Source organism: Phyllobates terribilis, unplaced genomic scaffold (assembly GCF_046119375.1).
Source record: "Phyllobates terribilis strain yellow unplaced genomic scaffold, ASM4611937v1 Scaffold_11__3_contigs__length_659146591, whole genome shotgun sequence".
NCBI classification, from domain to species: Eukaryota; Metazoa; Chordata; class Amphibia; order Anura; family Dendrobatidae; genus Phyllobates; species Phyllobates terribilis.
The window spans coordinates 119073370-119091760 of NW_027362771.1; the positions used below are offsets into that span (position 1 = coordinate 119073370).

The window sequence follows — 18391 nt, forward strand, 5'->3', positions numbered from 1 at the left end:
GAATTAGCCATCCCAAAGACCACAATTTTGCCAACGCAAAGGCCATTAATTGCCAAAACCAATGTCCGTTAACTTAAGACTGATCACCAGATTTCACAATATAATCAGTATATATTAGAAAACAAATCTAGACCTGATAAGGCTGGTGTTCTTACTTTAAAACAGGATTTATCATAGCTTTTTTTAAAGATTTCTTAAAATTAGCATTTTAATATCAGGTGGGAAAACTTTGTCAATCCACTTGAAATCAGAATGGTTGTATTATATATATATATATATATATATATATATATATATATATATATATATATATATATATATATATATATATATATATATATATATATATATATATATATATATATATAGCAAAGTGAAAAAAAGTTTTTTTGGCCTCATGAGGTCTAAGGGATATATTCACTAAAGCATGCAGTTTGTATTGTGAAAACTTGTGACAGATAGTCTTTCATATGAACCTTTTAGAAGCAAATTATATATTTCTGAATTCAAGCTGGACATTAAACTAGAATATGACACACATACTAGAAGTGAAAAAAAAAAACACAAAACCGTACATGTTCACATACATACTAGGAAAAGCTTGGAAACATTCGCCATAGAAAACTCCACTTACCGTTGTCTTTGCTGCTGTTCTCCTCTATGGTCATCTGCTCCGCCAGTTCAGAGAGAGATTCATCTATTGTCTGGCTGCCTCTCAGGGTTAGTGAAAGTCGCCTCTTAAACTTTTTCATGGTTCAGTTAAAAAAAAAAATAAATAAGCACAGCGCAAGGAAGCCTGTAAAAGAAAGATAGCCATTTAGTTGACCAGAAAAGACCATTAGATGGGTTGCAAGGTTAAAACAAAAATCAAATTCACTCTGCCTTCATCTCCAAAAATGTTAGTACATGTGCAATCTAAGAATAAAACAAGACACGCTCGATTGTCACAAGTTTTACAAGTCAATAATGCCGTCCAGTAGACGTAGCCTATGAAGTCCTAACCAAACCTCTTATAAAACGCAGGTATGCACATATTAAGAGCAAGGTTTACAGACATATATTAAGCCCAACCCATTTAAAAATTCATTCAATGACGAAGTGCATCATTAAAAAAAAAAAAAAAAGGTTAAATGCAGTCCTACATTTGCTAGAGTGATAGAGAAACGTAGAATATAATACTTTGACCTTCACTGCCAAGAACACAGGCTGGTAGTACAACAAAACTAACAGTTACCGTTCATTCTGGCTGCAGCGAACGTTACCAAGCAGCAGGAAACCTACGACTTATGCCTACTCAAAATACAGTAGTTTGCAGAAAGGGAGGCAGAGCTCGCAGAACCAAACAGGCCCTACAGCACTGACACGATCCATCATGAAATTTTGGTGACATAGTGAAAGTCTCCCATGCCAGAAGTTATGATGAAATCTGCTCTAATGCTCCTAAGGTGGCGCAGCCCTCATGTCCGGGGCTCATTTTCCAGCATGTTTAATCTGTTGTGGTGCACTACACCAATTTCTGATGATGCGGGGTCCTATACCAGTGACCTTGGTATTCAGTTACTCTATACTTCCTGCTCTGAAGCAGTCTCAGAGATGCTGTAATCAGCCTGGTACAACTTACTTAGAAAGGAAATTTGTGAGCAAGATCAATCCCCCAAACCACATATGCAGGCACACATATCTCAGAAATGTAAATCAAGCGACACCTTATTATCTTTTATCTGCTGCTGCATTCCCAAGAAATTAGCATTTTAATTCATATGCAAATAAGGTGATAAGTGCTGCAGGTATAAAGGAGTCTCACACTGCAGGTTGCTTCCATACCCAGCATCAGACTCTTTAGTCTGATAGCCCACTATCTGATTTCCTTGCTTGTCATATAGTCAGCTATGAATCAAGCGAAAGAGGCTGATGGACACAACCTCGGAAGACTGAGGCTTAGGAAGTGCTGTCATGGCCCAGAAGACTTAACACCTCATTTGCATATGAATTGAAATGCTAATTTCTCAGGAATACAGCAACAGATGATTTGAAGGAATCAATGGATTTACATTTTAAAGACAAGCATGCCCATATATGTGGTTTGGGAGGGTTGATCTTATGGACAGATCAGATTCCCTTTAGTCAATAATATACTAGGTTGCACATCTGACACATGAACACCATGTATGATCCAGATATTAAGAAATTACTGCCTAACCTAAATTCCCTGAAGAGGGTATGTTCATAGTGTCCAAAGTATATTACAGTAGAAACGCTGAAAGGTGGTGTACACACGTACCAGAATTGCTGTCGATTTTCCATCCAGATTTTGAGGCAGAAAATCTGCAGCATTTTACAGTAGCAGAACATTGTAAAAGAATATTCATTATCAAGAAAACTGGAAAGCAGCTACTAATAAATATACACCCAACGTTTTTTTTGTCTGCACATCCCAAATACTTTTCTTTAATAATTATACATTCCCTGTACAGAGTCAACGGTGCTATGTTACAGTACAGCTTTTTCACCTATGTAGGCACACTGCAACCAACAATAGCTGCAAACAGCCCTGCACATTTGAAAGAACTAGTAAGGACTGTTTCTACTCACCAAAGGCAATAACAGTCCTACAAAACAGTGCAAAGTACACAAAGTTTTCGGACGTTATTGCATCATGAAGGCTGTCGGACACTAGAGAAAGCCATGTGCTGTGTGTGTGTATATATGTATGTATGTATGTATGTATGTATGTATGTATGTATGTATGTATGTATGTATGTATGTATGTATGTATACACTACACACAGTACAGACCACAAGTTTGGACACCTTCTTGTTTATAGATTTTTCTGTATTTTCATGACTTTGAAAATTGTACATTCACACTAAAGGCACCAAAACTATGAATTAACACATATGGAATTATATACTTAACAAAAAAGTGTGAAACAACTGAAAATATGTCTTATATTCTAGGTTCTTCAAAGTAGCCACCTTTTGCTTTGATGACTGCTTTGCACACTCTTGGCATTCTCTTGATGAACTTCAAGAGGTAGTCACCGGAAATGGTTTTCACTTCACAGGTGTGCCCTGTCAGGTTTAATAAGTGGGATTTCTTGCCTTATAAATGGGGTTGGGACCATCAGTTGTGTTGTGCAGAAGTCAGGTGGATACACAGCTGATAGTCCTACAGAATAGACTGTTAGAATTTGTATTATGGCAAGAAAAAAAGCATACATACATACATACACACACACACACACACACACACACACACACACACACACTATAGCCTTCTATGTTTTTGGAATACTGGACATCGCGTCGTATGCCATTAACAGTTCGATTACAACTGGCTGTGCAACTCTCGGCACAGTATTTAATGAGTAGGTGAGATTATCAATGCCCAGATGTCACAGATTACTAATCACTTCAGGATTAAATGGAGGATTGAATCAAAAACACTCAACACCTTTACCACAGCTGTCCAATTAGCTGCAATAGGTAAAAATGATGAATAAACGATCTTCTCCTCTGGGACTCATGCAGGGGAGTCTGGTTACTAAAGTCAGCACTTTTTGCACTGAATAGTATTTTTTCACTGCTCTTATCATCCCTCTGCAGAGGCTTGTGAGCAGACTGCATATTTCCCTTTGATGTAATGTAAATTTGCTAATTCATCCTGAGTGGCTCATTGACTTGCATTAATTCACCAGCATATTCATACCTTAATGCCACCATTCATTGTAGACATTATTTTTCTAATTAGGTACTTGAAAACACTCATTACCTATTAAAGAATAGCAGATTTAGCCATCATCTAGTTTCCAGCATCGCAACTAGGAAAGCAGAAGAAACTGCATCATATTTCGCATGTGGGCTATACATTGCCTTTCTGACATATCAAATAAAAACACAAAGTGAAGACTGCTAATCTGTACACCAGCCTTCAAGATGGGAGCACTGGTGTAAGATGTGCCAAATTCATTAAAAATAATATCATCAGGTTTTGGATAACTATTCTGAGAGCAGTGTAGGGCAGAGACCATGATTCCAGGGATCACTTACTGGGTTGCTTAGTGTAGTTTTTATAAAATCATTGTTTTATCAGCAGGGTTATTACCACTACTAGACTACTTAGCCTGTAGAACTCCACTGATTGACAGCTCTCTGGGTACACTGCATATGCAGAAAGCTGCCAATCAGTGCTGTGGGCGGGGTTATACACAGCTCAGCATTCAGAGAACTGCTGCATCTGCAGCAGAGAAAACAGTTAATAAACCGGCAGCATCCAGTAAAGTAAATTATACATCACTGGAATAAGGGCCTCTGCCCTGCATCATGCTGCCATCAGCATGGTAGCAAAAACCTAGTGACAGATTTCCTTTTATAGGCCTCTTTATGAATTTGGCCTATCTTTCAGCTGCCATGCGATGTTGTAAGTAATGTACTCCAGTTAGGGACTAGAGTATATCTGTAGTAATTTATGCCACCTTTGATAAACTTTATGGGCACGCTCAGACAATGACCCCCCACCCCCTTTATGCTATGCTGTGCCCACTCTTCAAAGTGTTATAGGAGCTGTTCAGGACTTGCATAAAAATGACACAAGCGTAAACTGTTTTATGACTCAAGGCAATCACATTGCAAACATCTCCAATAAACTGTCAGCCAACACTTTCCAAACTGTCCATGACCGTAAAATGACAGCTTGTAGTAAGGGTACTTAGCACAGGGCTTTCCAATTAGTGGCATGAAAATTATAGGAACGTCACTAGTAGTGGGGTACTGTTAAGCTGCTATTTTTTGCTTCACTATTGGGGCTTATTCATACATTTTGGTGACGCTTGCAACTCTCTCCCCCATTCTTTACACTGCAGTTTGTCGAGACTAGCCCAAACTCTGTTCCACCTTAAGATTTCTAACACACTAAAGATATTGAGATTGAGTACAATCACTAAAACCCCAATAAATTTAGGAATAAGTCAGTTGTCAGGTAGCTAACACTTTAAATGTATGTACACATGACTTCTTTTTCAGGCCATTTCCGCCGGGAACCCACCTGGAGAAGTGCTAAAGCAACTATGAACATAGTGCACAGCAATGTCAAAACAACCTGCTGTGCATATGTTCCATTTTTTGTTACATTTTAACTGCTTCAGGGTTTGAAAGCCATGAAGTGGCTAAAAGAAGCGACTGGTCCATTATTAAAAAACTTGTGGCAATAAAAGACGTTTTAAGAAAAACACTGCTGATGTTTGCATGAAGCGTCCTCAGATAGCAAAAACATTGTGGGTACGCCAGTGTCTAAAAGACGCCGTGTACATATATTGTTACTAAAATCAAGAGTCTGGGGTGAAGATACATGTTGGAGATTGAGCTACAATTTAACTATTAGCTCAAAATCCATTCAGTATTTTCCTTGTAGATGTGGCTGATAAAGATCACTGGCAACAACCAAAAATAACGTGACTTTAAACGGAAGAACATGCATGAAAAACACACAACGGTACATTGGCAGTGAGGATTAGGCTAAGTAAATGCCAGTTCATTTGTTTAGAGCTATAGAACAGTTCTAGCACATGGAAATTGCTTTATACCCGGAAACTAGCTGCATGCATTCACCAAATAATCAGTGACCTGGTTTGTGGAGGTTTATGATGCTTGTTCTAAAGTAAAGGTGTAAAGACCTTTATAGATAAAGATTTTATTATATGTACAAGAAAAAAAAGATACAAAACTGTGGAAAGCGTTACAGATCAATAGTAGAAACACATGAACTCAAGTAAGGCCATGTTCCCACATTGCATAAATGCCAAGTTTCTTTATAGCTTTGTATTTTTGGTGAAGAAAATCTGTGATTTTTAAAAGGGCAAGTAAAGTGGATGTGAGTTCAGGAAAACTCATGCCCACTGTGCATTTATAGATGTTGAAATATGCGTTTTTTGGTGCATTTCTTTCACTATAGGCTTTCACGTGGAGACTGAGAAAAAACGGATTTAAAAAATATAGTTGCGTTTTTAAGTACAGAATCTCAGCATTTCTGCATGAAAAAAAAGCATTTAAAAATGCAGTAATCAAAGCAGAGTGCTATTGCATACTGTGGTAAGGACGCCTACAGAAAAAAATGCAGCGTTTCTGCATATGGGAACGTGGCCTCAGAGGAAAATATCCAGGGAGGAGATCAGAAAGCACCAGGACTAGGTAGGACACCTGCTTCCTGATCATGACAGATCGGAATAGCAGGACATGAGAAACACAAGAATGAAACCATGACTCATAGTCCGCTGGAATCATGGATCGTCAATAGCAGCCACCCATCTTCTAAAGAGCCTTCAAACTGGAACCTTCTAAAACACAACAATAAGATCATTCATATTTTTGAAAATATAGCAAAGAAGTTACACTAAACCGCACCATTCCCTTAGGTTACGGCTTTCATTTCTATAGTAATCTTAAACTGCACAACACAAACTGCTTACATTATTAAATAGTTCTCATAGACCTGATGAGGATGTTGAATTTACTATGAAGCCATGTCAACATGGTTGTATAATCCTTTATGAAAGTTTAACTCAATCTCCAACCACACATCTTGATTGACAGCTATGTGTGCTGCTCCCTGCCAAAATCTCACAATGCTCAGTACAAGCTGCAGATGTAAATTTGACAGCCATTCTGACACGGATTTTTAGAGCACACTAGCCTCACTAGGTGTAAGAGATCCATCTACTAACATATGCAGTTTGCAGAAACTTGGCGTCAGGCCAGACATTTGCAAATGTATTTAGCTATAAAAATATCTAATGTTTAAAAGGATTTTAATTTTATTTTTTTCTTTTAAATCATAGTCTTGCAGATGTAAAAAGATAAAACTCAGCTATATCACAATTCCAGCACTAACACTTCACCGCTGCCCCCCAGCTTTTAAATGACAGACTGCAGTGGTGACTGTAGCAAGACTATAGCACCTGTGACCACTACAGCCAATCAGTTCAATGGCTTTGTGCCAATTATTTCTGCATAACTTCTGAGCCCAGTGGCTACAGTCGTGACGCCACCACTGCAGCCTGTCAACAAAGACTGGGGGCATCAAAGGGCGACTATAAAGTTAGTTTCTACATCTGCAAGGCAATGACCTTAAATAAATAAAATATTCCATGCAAAGCCCATTTAACAACTACATCATTCTTGACATCTTTTTCAAAGCGCTTTCAAATCCTTGCTACACCTTACTGGACTTGAGAAAGAAAGAGGCAAATAAGCCTCATGCAGAAAGCAAAGACATGGATATTGGGGGTATGGTCTAGCATGCGGCACTTTGTATCTGTCCCAACAGTTCAAGGAGCAGCTAATAGAAATACAGAACTCTACAAAGCAGGTGACTATATACTAATCATCAATAGTGTTGATCAAGCAAAAAGAAAAAAAAGCTAATTATTGGCAGTAGCTTCATAAAATTTATCTAAACATTCTCTCATTTTAAACCAAAATAACATATAGGGTAAATTTCTACCATGCGGCATTACTGAATATTGGAAATGTCACCTTCCCCTCATAGCGCCAAGACCATATCTCAGTATACTTAGTCAACAGTTGGATCTAAAGCATTTAGGAAGCCTAAAGGATAAGAAATAATGCTGAAATTAATTAAAATAAAAGAGTTAATATTTAAGATGTAATGCTTTGAAGCTTTATCCAGAAGCATAACATCAAGTGATTAAGGGTACATGCCCACGATCCGTAATAGCAGCATTCTGGATGCAGCTCACCTGCGCTGCGTCCAAACCATTGCGTTCTACGACAAAACACAATGAATGGATTTAAATCCCATGCCCACTGTACTTCTATTTACCGCCGCGCAAACTCACCGGTGGCACGGCTTTACAAGCCGCAGCACGTCAATTTCTGTTGCGGAGATGCTGCTCTCCGCAATAGAAATTTCCACAATAGAAATTTCCACAATAGAATGTATAGGGTGCAGTAAGTCCGCATTGTTCAATGAACACATGCAGATGTACCTGCGTGAACGGACGCAGCAAAAATACGCTGCGTCCAAAGCGCTGCTATAGCCGGATCGTCAGCACATGGCCTAATAGATTAGATAAATAATACAACAGCAGAAACTTGTCAGGTAGCCACTCTCGCCACATATGAAACTACTAGTCTCGGTCTATAGCTGGGAATTTGGCTTGAATCCTGAGCAAAGATAATGAGTTAAGAGGTTGCTGTGTTTTTAGATAACCATGGCAGATCTGTGGTAGATTTCACACAATACCTTTGCAACAAAATGCAGTATAACACAGGTGAATAGACTGTACAGATGGATGCAGCGCAGACAGGAAAATTACCTAACAACTGTGATATTTGTCATAACATGCCCGCATTCAGAGAACCATTGCTTTTGTGGGTTGAAGTTATTTTGTGAGCAAGTTTTATTTGGGGGTACATGGAACCTAATAACTGGTAAACTTTCTATACAAATTGATTGTCCTGTAAACCTTTCTATTTTCAGGAAAGTGGTGTCCTCCAATGTTCAGTAGGTTTATAAAATAATAATAATAATAAAAAAAAAAAAAAAAAAGAACCAGACAGCAGTGTTCATTACTCAGCATTCCCAGGCTCAGTGCAGAGTCTCCGCCGCTATCCCATGTCTTATTGTTTGCAGCACAGATGTCACACCAACAGTGCTGCAGGAAACCAGTGAGCTCAGCGCCTCTGCCCGAGTAAAGGACACGAGCTGCTAAGCTCACTGATTGTTGTGGCTTACAGTGCCGCAACCAGGGAGCTCAGCAGCTCGCATCATCTACTCGGGCAGAGCTGCTGCGCTCACCTATTGGTTGCAAAGCACTGTCGATGTTACGTCAGTTCTGCAAACTGCAAGACATTGGGCAGTGGCAAAGACCCGGAGCTGGATAGGGGAGATATAAAGCACCTTGCAGGGCTGGGGTCCTGGGTTCAAATCCCACCAAGGACAACATCTGTAAGGAGTTTGTAGGTTCTCCCCATGTTTGCGTGGGTTTCCTCCGGGATCTACGGTTTCCTCCCACACTCCAAAGGCATACTGATAGGGAATGTAGATAGTGAGTCCCGATGGGGACAGTGCCGATCATGTCTGTAAAGAACTGTGGAATTAATGGCGCTATATAAGTGAGTAAAATAAATAAAATTGTTTAACAAAGCCCTCCCACAGTTTGTTTTATTAATCACTAAAGGTAAGGTGTAGCATGTGGTGTGTAGTGTGTGGATATACTCACCACCTACCGACTTCTGCATTATCCGGGGTCATTCCACTCCTCTTCTCAGAATCTCCGGGTCACACTGCGCTCTGTGTGACCCAGTAGTAACTTTTACAATGTAAGACTATGGAGCGTCAGGAAGACAAGTGTAAAGCGAATATAAGGGAAGTTTTTTTACAATCAAATTTAAGTCAAATTTAAAGTGGATAGATATTTGGGGGTCCAACACCTGGCAACCCCACCAATAATCTGCTATCAGCACCAATGGTGGATGGATGAAAGCAGAGTATGGAGCATAGTAATGCGGCGTTCACAATGGCTGATTTAGAGCACAGCATAAGTGCTCCTATTCAAGCACCTTTTGTTAAGGAATTTTCGCCATTTGCATCCATATTCCTTTTGGGAATAATTTTGCATGGGACACAAGCAAAATGTAAATCAGAGATTTTCTTTTTAGAATGAGATATGTACAGTCTCCCGCTTGTTTCAGCATCTTTCTCAGTGCCTCACAAGGTGAAAATCTCACCTTCTTGGGAGAGATCAGTGTGAAAGGTTCACGAGATCCTACATAGCCGGCTTTAACTAGGCACCACAGAAGCCACATAAAGTGCACGTTTATAGCGCAATAAATAGATACATATAAAAAGACATAAAAGATGAGATAACTATAAAGAAAACAAGGTCTACTGGCAGCAGTGCATTGTGGACTAGATTCGTGTTATTGCCATCATTACAGAGAAGGCACACGGTTTACATAGAGAGCAGCGACTAGGCCATTAGTCACATTCTTGCTGTTGTATATTTTCCACATCATGAAGGACAGAAGTGTAATAGCGTGGGGGTGAATGAACCCTAGGGCTGCACAGTTACAGCCGCTATTCTGTATACCAGCAATTTACGCTTCATTATCACCATCACACAGCACGGGCAGAGAATGACGGGACATACATGAGCTTTAATGTACGAGCTCATTAGATATATCCCATGTAAGATACACAATTGTCTCTCGTTAGAACTACTACAATCTATGGGAAATATCACAGCATTAGGAGAATTAATGCAATGAGTAGATTCACTTTCATTTACCATCGAAGACCAAGTACTTTAAATCGGAAGATTGCGCACAACCAATTGGTCATCTCTGATGGAAAAGAAACTAAAGATTGTAGTATACATTACTGAGAAAGTGGTACCCCAATCTCCAAGGCCCTATTTATGTAGTAGGTGTAATAATATTAGCAAATACCTCCAATTAGAAATGTAGTATAGTTCTCCCGATGAACTATGTCGCTTACCCCATATGCAGGGCATTGCAGTAGCTTAGGTATCCATGGTTATGACCACTCACAGTGACAGTTAATTGCTAGGGGTTATAACCATGGCTACCCAGGCTACTGCAGTGCCCTGCACATGAGATAAACAACGTAGGTCATCAGGGGAACTCTACTATATTTCTAATTTGAGGTATTTGCTAATATTATTAGTACAACTACTACATATTGGGATAGGATCTTGGGAGATGGGAATACCCCTTACATTATAATAATATATTATACAATATAATAATATATTGATTAAGCAGAGGTTGTCCACTACTGGACAACCCATTTAAATTAAAGGGCCCCACAGATAATGAAAACAAGATATATACTCAGTTTCTGTGGCGCTGCTGCAACCTGAACTCTTTCGTCAGAGAAGACATCAGGTCTGACTGAATATTGAGGAGCTGTAGTTGGTCAGTGGTTCATAGGCTGCAGCGGTCACATAACACAATGTCAAGTAATCCACCAGGAAAAGCAATGCAGACATGAAGCGTTGGAGGAGGAGAGTATACATTATTTATAATTTGAATGAGGCCCTAAATTGGATTAATGAGGTTGTCCAGTAGTGGACGACCATTTTAATATATTAATATAATTCGCTGAAGCTTGCAATATCATTATTCCCTATAGGACTGATATTACAGTGACACTGATTTTTCCATGGGCCATCTCACTGCATTGAGTCATCCAACAGTTGTGGCTGTGTAGCCCTAGCCGAACTCCATAGATTTATCTACTGAGGTCACTTACAAGTGTACATATATACAGTACAGACCAAAAGTTTGGACACACCTTCTCATTTAAAGATTTTTCTGTATTTTCATGCCTATAAAAATTGTACATTCACACTGAAGGCATCAAAACTATGAATTAACACATGTGGAATTATATACTTAACAAAAAAGTGTGAAACAACTGAAAATATGTCTTATATTCTAGGTTCTTCAAAGTAGCCACCTTTTGCTTTGATGACTGCTTTGCACAGTCTTGGCATTCTCTTGATGAGCTTCAAGAGGTAGTCACCGGAAATGGTTTTCACTTCACAGGTGTGCCCTGTCAGGTTTAATAAGTGGTATTTCTTGCCTTATAAATGGGGTTGGGACCATCAGTTGTGTTGTGCAGAAGTCTGGTGGATACACAGCTGATAGTCCTACTGAATAGACTGTTAGAATTTGTATTATGGCAAGAAAAAAGCAGCTAAGTAAAGAAAAACGAGTGGCCATCATTACTTTAAGAAATGAAGGTCAGTCAGTGCAAAAAATTGGGCAAACTTTGAAAGTGTCCCCAAGTGCAGTTGCAAAAACCATCAAGCGCTACAAAGAAACTGGTTCACATGAGGACCGCCCCAGGAAAGGAAGACCAAGAGTCACCTCTGCTTCTGAGGATAAGTTTATCCAAGTCACCAGCCTCAGAAATCGCAGGTTAACAGCAGCTCAGATTAGAGACCAGGTCAATGCCACACAGAGTTCTAGCAGCAGACACATCTCTTCAACAACTGTTAAGAGGAGACTTTGTGCAGCAGGCCTTCATGGTAAAATAGCTGCTAGGAAACCACTGCTAAGGACAGGCAACAAGCAGAAGAGACTTGTTTGGGCTAAAGAACACAAGGAATGGACATTAGACCAGTGGAAATCTGTGCTTTGGTCTGAGGAGTCCAAATTTGAGATCTTTGGCTCCAGCCACCGTGTCTTTGTGCGACGCAGAAAAGGTGAACGGGTGGACTCTGCATGCCTGGTTCCCACCGTGAAGCATGGAGGAGGAGGTGTGATGGTGTGGGGGTGCTTTGCTGGTGACACTGTTGGGGATTTATTCAAAATTGAAGGCATACTGAACCAGCATGGCTATCACAGCATCTTGCAGCGGCATGCTATTCCATCCGGTTTGCGTTTAGTTGGACCATCATTTATTTTTCAACAGGACAATGACCCCAAACACACCTCCAGGCTGTGTAAGGGCTATTTGACCAAGAAGGAGAGTGATGGGGTGCTACACCAGATGACCTGGCCTCCACAGTCACCAGACCTGATCCCAATCAAGATGGTTTGGGTTGAGCTGGACCGCAGAGTGAAGGCAAAAGGGCCATCAAGTGCTAAGCATCTCTGGGAACTCCTTCAAGATTGTTGGAAGACCATTTCCGGTGACTACCTCTTGAAGCTCATCAAGAGAATGCCAAGAGTGTGCAAAGCAGTCATCAAAGCAAAAAGTGGCTACTTTGAAGAACCTAGAATATAAGACATATTTTCAGTTGTTTCACACTTTTTTGTTAAGTATATAATTCCACATGTGTTAATTCATAGTTTTGATGCCTTCTGTGTGAATGTACAATTTTCATAGTCCTGAAAATACAGAAAAATCTTTAAATGAGAAGGTGTGTCCAAACTTTTGGTCTGTACTGTATAAATTCCCAAGTTTGTAAGGGTTTGTAGTCACAAATTACAAGTGTAGAAAACAAGTATTGCATGAAACTGAAGATGACAAATAGGCTACAGCTATAAGTGACATATACATATAATAAAACAACGTAGGGCTGAAAACTGGGGACCAGCAGGAGTCACTTCCCAGTTAGAGAAAAATTCTGTCACAGAATTAAAATGTTTATTTAAAAAAAAAAAAATAATAATAAAAAAACAAAAACACCTTTACAAGGGGTATCCAGGTTTTACATAATATAGACTGTCTGCTAATAATAATAATGGCTAGGCTGGATAAAATGTAACAATTTCCCTTTTCTTCGGCTCACTGGCATTTAAAGAGCTTTAAAGATTTTAATTAGTAGCAGAAAAAGCAAAAGTGCCATCTGGTAGTGACACAGCTGCCCTTTTGGCATCATACGCAGAATAATGTGAACTGTTTTAAAGGGCACATTTCCAACACAAGAAATGGACTTGTGCCACACAAATAATATAAGACCGAGTGTTGTACAATAGTGATATAGTAGTGTGAGCCTTCCAGTTACAGGAAAACCGGACACATTCAGTTTGGCATAGGTGCTTATCACCAGGCTCTGAGCAGGAAGGGGCGCTACGCAAACAGCCAAGCGCGTCTGATTCACATTGCTTCCGCATTTCCCATAGAAGTTAAATAGAGTTACGGAAACATAGCATAGCAAGGTATTCAGTTTCCATAAGGGCTCATGCAGACTTCCTTTTTTTTCCCCATGCACGAGAAAAACGGAATGAGCTACACCCGTGCTTATGCTTAAGAGTTTCAGCGTTTGGTCTCCGTTTTTAATTTTCCTTATCTGAGAAAACTGATCGGAAAATGTGAAAGTTTCTCTAGCAGTCTGTGAAGAAAGACAGTATATGGACAGGACAGCATGGGATCGCAACTGCTTTTTGTGAGGTAAAACATTTAACAACTAGCAGGAAATGCTTTACCTCACAGAACTGTAGGTCTTGCACAGCCCGCATTTCGCCGCATTCCCTATACCCAACTCTTGCAATGACACAGATGTCCTTGACACAGACCTTTTTCGGTAGAAATGTTGGATCATATCTATTCTGACTCCTTGCCAGATCAAAATAAAATTTCACTTGCAGTAAGACCTACAATTTTCATCAATTTCCTTGGTGCTGAGATTTCCACTCTTACAAATCAGGACCACAGGTCCTTTCCTCAAGTACACTCTTCTCACCAGCAGTGCTGCTGGTCCTCTTCTTCCTATTGAATTACCTCATAGCAGGCATCAGCTGTGATCCCATGCTGTCCTGTCTGTATACTCTTTTGCTTCCTTCCTTGTCCAGGAGATATGGTATGATCAGACCATGTTCCTGTACAGTCAGACACAGCCATTACACAGTACACAGCGGGGGAACATTTAGGCTATGTGCCCACGATGCAGAAATGCTCCGGATTTTTTCCTGAGCGTTTTTGCATCTCCCTGGCAGAAAAAACGCCTGCGGCTTGTACATGCGGATTGTACATGCGTTTTCCTGCCAGGGACAAGCGGATGTGAAGCGTTCTTCACATGCATTTCCGCATGCGGGTTGTCAAGCGTTTTCCAAGCGATTTTAGCATCACTTGGAAAGTGCTTGTCAACTTGGTCACACTATATAAATCCATGCAACCGGCATGGATTTATATAGTTTGACCGGAAGAACGGTAAAAAATAAATATATACTTACCTTCTGATGGCCCCCGGTGTCCTTGTCTTGGCTTGCAGGCAGCTCGCGGTAGACTAAAGGACCTGCCGACGTCAGCGGTCGCGTGACCCGTCACATGACTAAAAGACGTCATGGCAGGTCTTTTTTTAGACCATCGCGAGCTGCTGGCAAGCCAAGACGCATCACTAAGGACAGAAGGTAAGTATAATGTATATCTTTTATTTAATTCTTTTTTTTTTACCGGTACTATGGTACCCGGGTCCGGAGGAGAGTCTCCTCTTCTCCAAACCCGGGTACCATCCGCACATTGAAAAGCATGGAATCCGCATCTGCAGTAATGCAGATTCCATGCGGTCCAATGCAAGTCAATGGCGGCGAAAACACCGTGATTCCGCAAAATAATTGGTAGTGCTGTAGATTTTTCCACAATAATAATCGGCAGCGGAAATTTCCGCAGCATGTGCACAGCACATGCGGATTATCGTTGGGGAACATGGCAGACCTTCTACCAAGCGTTTAAGCGTTTCTGCAGCGGAATTGCCGCTGCGGAAACGCTTAAAAAACTCATAGTGGGCACACAGCCTTATAGGATTATCCCAGCACAATAACAATTTTTTTTTAAGACCTTTAGGCTGCGTTCACACATTGCGTATTTTCAAAACGCGCCCGAAAATACGCAATGTGCTTTGTGTCTGCCAGCAAAGTGAATGGGAAATTCACTTTGCCGTTCAGACACTGTGTAATTTTACGCAGCGGGAAAGCACAGCTGCATAAAGAATTGGCATGTCAATTCTTTACGCAGCAGCGTCCTGCGCTTTCTCTCTATTGGCCCATTATAAGCGATGTTCACACACTGCGCAATTCCATCGCTTTTTTACGGAGGCGCAGGATGGATACTCACCTACCCGATGTCAGGGGAGAGGCGTCCGGTCCGGTCCGCTCCAATCAAGCGCTTCCAGCATCTGCCGGTGAGCCGATCAGCTGTTAGCTAACCGGCTTGTAACCGGCCGGTCAGCTGATTACAAGCCGGTCACGTGACAGTCAGCTGATCACTTCACGGCAGATGCTGCAAGCGCGGGACGGAGCAGACGCGTCTCTCATGCATCGGGTAGGTGAGTATCCATAGTCTGCATATACACTGCTAGGGAGACACACAGGACACATAGACACACAGTACACATGTCACACTGAAATGAAGTGTGACATTACACATGTCACACTTCATTTTCACACTGCGTTTTTTGCTGCGCTTTTTTACGCAGTGTGTGAATGAAGGTGCTTTTTTTACCTGCTTAAAAAAAAAGCAGGTAAAAAAAGCAGGAAAATACGCAGCGTAAAAAAACGCAGGGAAACACGCAATGTGTGAACGCAGCCTTAAATTGTGAATATTCTTGATATTCCAAGATCTATTGATTAAAAAGGGTACCTTGTTTGAGGGACAACCCCTTTAACTCCAACAGCCACAAAGGATTGAGATAGGAATGACCCTTTATCTGTTAGTTGGTAAAATCACTTTCCCTACATTAGATATCACTTTATCAGAATGCAATTCATCTGTGTGTTTAAGTCAGCTGTTGAACAGGGACAAACTACTCAGATCTCAGCTCTGAAGCCTGCAGAATTGCGAATGAAGCTGTGACATACAATATAGACAGTTACTTGGCATCTCTACAAATAATGCCACATAAAAAGTGACCAAACTTCCAGAGCTGTTAATGCTGGCCACTGACGGATTGATTACCATTTCATAGCAGTTTATAATAATATTTCAAAAGGACCTTCACCAGTGTAGCAGTCATCTACCCTGTAAAGAGGTGATAACCAGAATACCTTTTAAATTAAATATCAAAACATTTGTATAGAATTTTTCAATAATTTAATCTTTCTGGTAGAATTTTACCTCTTAATGGGCATTGAATATTTGAACTAGGACACAGAGTTCGTATATTTTCCAGCGCACAATATGATGTCGCCTCTGACTGTATGTGGTTTCAGGAAATACATGGCTGAGTGACTAAAGGAAATACACGGAAATTTGCATTGAAGTACACAAACCTTTGTTTCCTGTACAAGTGGAAGCAAGATCTGAGTCATGACGTGAAGAAAAAAAATCAACCACACCTTATTCTTGAGTAAGCATTTAATGAATATCTATGTACTGTAACAAACCCCAAAGCTTGGAAAACCTGAGGAGGTACCAAGACCTAAACCAAAAGTGTGGTAAAAGTGCTATTTCGCTCCAGCACACACTGCCAGTAGACAGATGGACCACTTTTGTTTGGATCTCACCATTTGCTGAGCTAAATGTAAGATATTAAATGTCTTAAGGTTTACACTGCGGTGGCACAAAGTAACATACCAAAGTTACAACTGTAAAATGACTATGTATAGATTACCTAGCTGCTAATGTATTACAAGCTACATGCAGATCTGTCATGGCACAGTAAATATTCTTAGTAAAAGCTAAATACGGTAGTTTTCTCATTTTGCATCTAGTATTCAATTCTGTTTGTATGCGACCAGGGTTGACGTTTAGAAATTTAAGCATGATTTTCAATCCATTCCTAGGCAGAGGTTTCAGACCATTAAACCCATTTAATTCTAAGTGTTCGCACATTGACGATATTACTTGAGAGCTGTACTAATAGACAGAAGGATAATAAGACTGACACAAAAGTAGATTGGGAAATAATGTTGAACATTGAAAACAGTGCAATGTGATGTATATATTACATTAGAAGACAATCATAGTCCAGTGTTCTTGTTTAGGGTACATTGCCAACTATTCTCAGCATGGGCCAAAAGGCAGCACTCTCAGTGTCATGAGTGAACTGGAGAAATATACCAGCATTATTTATTTTCCTCTTTTTCTCAAGCTGGCCATAGATAGATCAATGTAGGCTGAACATGCTCTTTTGGGATTGGTAACAAACCTGAAGTGTATGGGGGACCTTCCAAAGGCAGATGTTGGGGAGGCCGAAATATCAGGCATGAGGGTCTGTTGCTGCTAGAGTGGTGTCTGGCAGCGGTCTGCTGCAATCTCTCTATTGAAACAAACAGGCACAACGGGCCAACTCAAGTGTGTATGCTTATGCATAAGCTGGGAGAATTAATTTTTGCATCTATCGAATGTATATATGCAATTTAGTCAGAGTAAAGGCAAGTTTACAATACCCAACTGGCGACGTTAAAAGGCAGCTGATTAGTACATATTTTCAAACAGGCTGTTAATAGCCTATTTAGACAGGCAGATCTCAATTAATATGTGCACAGAATGATCAGTAATGCCATTGTCTTTGGCAGCGCAGGTTCAGTTGCTGCTAAGAACGATTATCTTTGAAGAAAACTAAAAGATCATTTCACCCAATGAACGAGCCTTTTGCTCATTCTGGATGTGATCGTTCAGTGTAGACAGTGTTACTGGGATAGCGCCATAGAGGGGCCAGAAGATCGCAGCGTCTGTTTCCACGAAATCCTGCACTGATTAGAACTGCGTCACCATCCTATTAAACAGTGCAGGTTTTCCTTGCTCTGTTATTGCAAGGGTTATTCAGTTCAGTTGATCTCCTGGAGCTCACCATCCTGAATTGTCTCAGCTGTTCTGTGTTGGCCACTCCCCTCTGGTATATATGCTGCCACTTGCACTTGGTAATTGCCAGTGACAGTTCTACTTCCTGGTTAGGTGTTGGAGGAGATATTCTGTGTTTGGAATAGGCAGTTGGAGAGTTGTTCAAGAGATTTCTGC

General features: G+C 40.4%; 1 protein-coding gene across 5 annotated transcripts in view; it reads right to left on the bottom strand.

Annotated features, from left to right (window-relative positions):
- The window catches only part of CDK17 (cyclin dependent kinase 17), a 170226-nt gene that overhangs the window by 91338 nt on the left and 60497 nt on the right, over positions 1-18391 (bottom strand). For all 5 annotated transcript variants that reach the window (XM_073651571.1, XM_073651570.1, XM_073651568.1 and 2 more), the window contains one exon: positions 635-796. In XM_073651571.1, coding sequence (XP_073507672.1) covers positions 635-752 — 118 coding nt within the window. In that variant the 5' untranslated portion in view covers positions 753-796. The remainder of the gene's footprint in view (positions 1-634; positions 797-18391) is intronic.